The sequence below is a fragment of the Microcebus murinus genome, chromosome 22 (genome assembly GCF_040939455.1).
Source record: "Microcebus murinus isolate Inina chromosome 22, M.murinus_Inina_mat1.0, whole genome shotgun sequence".
Classification (NCBI taxonomy): Eukaryota; Metazoa; Chordata; class Mammalia; order Primates; family Cheirogaleidae; genus Microcebus; species Microcebus murinus.
In genome coordinates this window covers 20,611,111-20,616,104 of record NC_134125.1, presented here as the reverse complement: position 1 = coordinate 20,616,104, position 4,994 = coordinate 20,611,111, and the positions used below count along the sequence as shown (strand labels likewise).

The following is a 4,994-nucleotide window of genomic DNA, read 5'->3' as shown; positions in this document are numbered from 1 at the left end:
ACATGAATTTTGGAGGGACACCATTCAATTCAGTACAATAGGTAAAACTAGGTTTAGTATTTTTTTTTTTTTTTTTTTTTGAGACAGAGTCTCACTTTGTTGCCCAGGCTAGAGTGAGTGCCGTGGCGTCAGCCTAGCTCACAGCAACCTCAAACTCCTGGGCTCGAGTGATCCTTCTGCCTCAGCCTCCCGAGTAGCTGGGACTACAGGCATGCGCCACTATGCCCGGCTAATTTTTTTTATATATATATCAGTTGGCCAATTAATTTCTTTCTGTTTATAGTAGAGACAGGGTCTCGCTCTTACTCAGGCTGGTTTTGAACTCCTGACCTTGAGCAATCCGCCCGCCTCGGCCTCCCAAGAGCTAGGATTACAGGCGTGAGCCACAGCGCCCGGCCTAGGTTTAGTATTATTTTAATATTCAGCTCTTATTGAATCACACACACCACACAACTACAACAGCCCGGAAATGCTGATAAACAACGGGGCATCTTTGCCGCAGACTAGCTTATGGATACGCTTGCTGGTTGGGCTGAGTCTGGGAATGTGCCCCACCTGAGGCAGGTGATCAAATGAGCACGTTCTGCCCCTGTGCCCTGAGCTTGTCATCACACACTGTAGAATTACTCTGTGAGAATGTTCTCTGCTTTATTACCAGCACACTGCTCTCAAATAGTTGGGGAAAATGTCATGTAAGTGGCCACCTTCAATCCCCAGAGTCATCCTTTACATGATGCTGAAATCATTAAGAGTCTTAGAATAGCCTCTATTTGGGTTCAGGTCTTGATTTGACCCCCAGGCCTTTACCACCTTTGGCAGGTCATAATTTTTCTAGGCCTCGACTTCATCTTCATGAAGATATGCCTCAGGTAGATCAAATGGGACAATTCCTAGGGTCTCTCCTATCTTTGAATGGGTTTCCTGACCTGAATATTCCCCCATCAGAGAAGATTCTGGATGATCCAGGTCTGGTTAAATTATATCAGGCTACAGGCAAAAGATGGCAGGTAGGTGAGTCACTTACCTACCCAGGCCAAGAAGCTCCCCAAACACAAAACAGGACTGCTCTATGCCTGCTCAGCACTTCCTAGCTCTTCTCTCCTGTTCCTAGCCAGGCTGCAGTTTCCGAGGTTTCTTACAGCCATGAGCACTAATCAAGAGCCTGGCATCAGCATCCTATTCTGCTGTCACTCCCTCCCGCTTTCCAATCTAATTGCCCCACAGCCCACTGGAGTGAGATTTTTATAACAAAAGACAGAGCTTGTTGCTCCCTTGCTAAAGAAATTTTCAGTATCTACTCACTATAATTTTGGTGAAATCTCGATTATTCACTGTGCCTCACTAGGTCCTGAATAATCCGGTCCTCTCTATCACCTTCAGGTCTCAGCTCCTGTGTGGCTTGCCTCCACCACTCCTGGCTATTCCCTTTCCTTGCACTATTCCTGAGTCCCTGGCCCAGCCCCTAATCGCACAGAATGGCACTTATAGTATCTCCCCCGCAGTAGTTCAAGCCCCACGTGCTATTTTACCAGCAAGTGCCCTGTTAGCACAATGCCTCAACCACAGTGGCCACCCAAATGTTTGTTGAATGAATGACCAGACTACATTCCTCAAACTCCTCTTTTTTCACATTCCTATTGCGCCAGCCTTCCGGCAGAATCATCTGGTTTTCTGGGTCCTTAGCATCCATGTCTCTCTGCCAGCACTTTTTTCCACGTGCCAGAATCTGTGACTCTGCTAACTGCATTACGACCCCTTTAATACTCACAAAAACCCCATGCAGTAGGGATACTTCTATTGTCCCCATTTTACAGATAAGCAAACTGAAGTTCTGCAAGGTCAAGTGCCTTGCCCTTGGTCCACATAGCTAGAACTGTAGAGTCAGGATCCAAACCCACCGAGTAAGCACCTTATAAACCAAACTCATCAGAGTGAAACTCTGGCAGGAGATGGCAGCTTACCAAAAAACACTAAGGCAGAATGGAGACTAGACCCTGAGGTGGCCAGTGGCTTAAGACGCCTAAGCCAGGGTTTTTCCCCCAGCTGCTTCCCCATGGCCAAGTCAGTTAGCTCTCCTCTGTGTGATTTAAAAATGGAATTGTTGGCTGGGTGTGGTGGCTCATGCCTGTAATCCTAGCACTCTGGGAGGCAGAGGCAGGAGGATCGCTTGAGGTCAGGAGTTCGAGACTAGACTGAGCAAGAGCGAGACCCCTGTCTCTACTAAAAATAGAAATTAGCTGGACAACTAAAAATATATAGAAACAAAGTTAGCCGGGCACGGTGGTGCATGCCTGTAATCCCAGCTACTCGGGAGGCTGAGGCAGGAGGATTGCTTGAGCCCAGGAGTTTGAGGTTGCTGTGAGCTAGGCTGACACCTCGGCACTCTAGCCCGGGTAACAGTGTGAGACTGTCTCAAAAAAAAAAAAAAAAAAGAATGGAATTGTTGGCTTAGAAGCCAAAGTTGAAGGGAACATCTCCAACTCTGGCTCAAATTTTGAAAACCAGAATTCTTTGGAAGTTAATGGAAAACTCAAAATAGCACAGTCTGCCCTTCAGGTGTTTGCAGAGGGCTTTGAAGTGGTCTCAAATAACTGACAGTGAAGATCAGGTAGTTAACAAAGCATGCAATGCAGAAGCAGGTCTCAAGGACAATTTACATTTATTTGCTGATGATTCTGAATAAACATACTTCAAACAGCAGAAGTTAAAGAGTCTGTTTGTTATGTGAAGCCACTTCTTGCCAACAGCTAAAGGTGGTCTGTGTGAAGTAACTTGAACATCATCTTCAAGCTGAGGCCCCTGCCCTGGGCAAACAGCTGGTGGGTCCTTCTGGTCCTTCTGGCCTGGATGGGGGCCTCCGAGGAACTACTCCTTGTTTTCATACTTGTGCTTGATGTGTTTCCACAGCTTCTGCATTTTAAAGACAAGAACCACAAACGTTGACCTTTGCCTCTCACATTTTACAATGACTCCCAGTGCCCTGGTCTCTGAAATTTAGCGTGAGAGAACACGTGCCAAGTCCTGATTAAAAACATACAGTTGTGGTTGGCAAGCTGGAAGCAATTGCTAGGCTAGACACACAACTCTTTTTTTTTTTTAATTCTAAATTTTATTTTTATTTATTTATTTTTTTCTGCCAAAGGTTAATCTGCTTCACCGGGATAGACACACAACTCTTAACATTTATAAAATACTTTGATACTCTCAATCACTGTGTGAAGTAAGTGGGAAGGGATGATGGTTAATTTTACAGGAAATTGAGGAAACTGCCCCAAAGCACATAATTATTAAGGACCAGAGCCTGGAAGATAGATGTCTCAGTTCTTCAACTCCCAGGTTATTCAAGAGGTACTAAGTGCACAGGCCCCAAATATTTCACATTGAGGCTTTTTTTTTTTTAATTTCCTGGGACCTAAATTGGTTTGGAATTCTCATTCCTAAGAGCACAGGCAAATGAGTGAGTCATGACAACACACTAAGATGCCTTTCCAGGTCATTGGGAATGGCCAGTGGAGATGGGGCAGTGACACCATTTTCATATGGGCAGGAAGTTTCCCTGGCCACAGGCAGTACATAATCAGCAGAGAGAGCCTTCCTTGGGTGTAGAGTCAGACAGCCTCAAGTTAAAAACTCAAGGGAGTGGTGGAACAGGGCTGTCTGTATAAGGCATTTCCCAGTATGGCCACAATTTGATGATATAAAGCATAAATAGAACCTAGCACAGTGCCTGAGACACAGTAAGTGTAAAATCTGTTGCTATTCCTTACCTTAGGCTTCCACTTTCTCCTGAGGAAAGTAACAAATGTTATTTTTCAGTAGTACCACTTACCAGGCACACAGGCACCTTGCATGTATCTCATAATCCTAACAATTACTCCCTCAGGTAACTCCTGTTATCTCCATTTCACAGAACAAACTGAAGCTCAGAAGTTAAGAAACTTGCCCAATTTAATGCCAGTTATTAACTGACAAGGTCCAGTATTCCCAACCAAGGCTCCCTGATTTCACGGTACCCACCCGTAACCATCAATACCTAGCTGCTAGCCTGGGAAGCCCTGGGAACCGGAAGCGCCGTCTGAAAAGGTCAGCTAGGTGCCTAAGGTCTTTTTCAGGTCCGTTGCCTGCTCACATCTGACCCTGAAACCCTCAGACAGGCGTCCGGGTTCCCCCCCTGATTTACCACTGACTTCCTGGAGGTGTGACCCTAGTAAGTCCTTTGCTCTCGTTAGGCTTTAGTTTTCGCTTCGAAAATGGACAAGTGGGTATGTCGGGTGGGACACATCAATACTTACAACCCCGCTAAGTGGGACCTATTGACCCGTTAACGTTTTAGGAGTCACACCGGGCCGAGAGGACAGACAGCAGTCTGGAGACAAAAGACGCCCACGGTTTACCCGCTTCCTGGTAAAGGTAGACTGAGTCCCGTCCCACCTCCACTCCCACTGTCACCCCTCAGGCGGGCCCAAGGTCAGGGGTTGCCCAGGCCCTCACCCCCTCGTTGATGTGCTCGTAGATCGCATCCGCCCCTTGATCGAAGGCACGCTCGAAGAACAGGGCGCCTACGGCGATGGTGAGGGCGAAGGTGGACGTCCTGCGGAACAGCAGGGAGTACAACTTTGCAGTAAACGTCGGGCCTGCCATGTTTCCTCACTGCCGAACCCGCACCACTGCGCCTGCGCCGAAGCCAACCGCGCTCTCCACAGGCCCCCACCGGGCAACGCTTTATGGGATTTGTAGTTCCTCTGAATCTCAGCCCTCATCGTTTTGAAAGGCGGAGGTAACTTCTGGCTTGTGCAGGAGAAAAAAAACTCATAAGATTCATATCAGGACATATAGATAATTTTATAAGTTTTATTACTTAATTTTTCTTCTCAATCTTTTAGGGATGTTCGACTATTGCAAACTACAACTCCCAGAAGCCCTCGCGCCCCTCCACCTCTTCCCGCCCTATCTCGGCTTGGATTCCTAAAGCTTTCTGGGAAGGGGGAGGGGAC

The 4,994-nt window shown here is 47.0% G+C and overlaps 1 protein-coding gene across 2 annotated transcripts; it reads right to left on the bottom strand.

The window, feature by feature from the left end:
* Nucleotides 1-2,636: 2,636 nt before the first annotated feature.
* Nucleotides 2,637-4,686, bottom strand: UQCR10 (ubiquinol-cytochrome c reductase, complex III subunit X). Of its 2 annotated transcripts, none has more exons than XR_012914277.1 (2): nt 4,293-4,686; nt 2,637-2,910 (listed from the first exon to the last, which is right to left on the bottom strand). XR_012914277.1 is itself a non-coding variant. In XM_012763873.2 (2 exons), exons 1-2 carry the CDS (start codon nt 4,639-4,641, stop codon nt 2,866-2,868), a joined length of 195 nt encoding a protein of 64 aa, XP_012619327.1. In that variant the 5' UTR covers nt 4,642-4,686; the 3' UTR covers nt 2,637-2,865. The 2 variants fall into 2 exon arrangements, 1 of the variants encoding a protein (XP_012619327.1); XM_012763873.2 differs by having other exon boundaries at nt 4,492-4,686.
* Between the last annotated feature and the right edge of the window lie 308 nt (nt 4,687-4,994).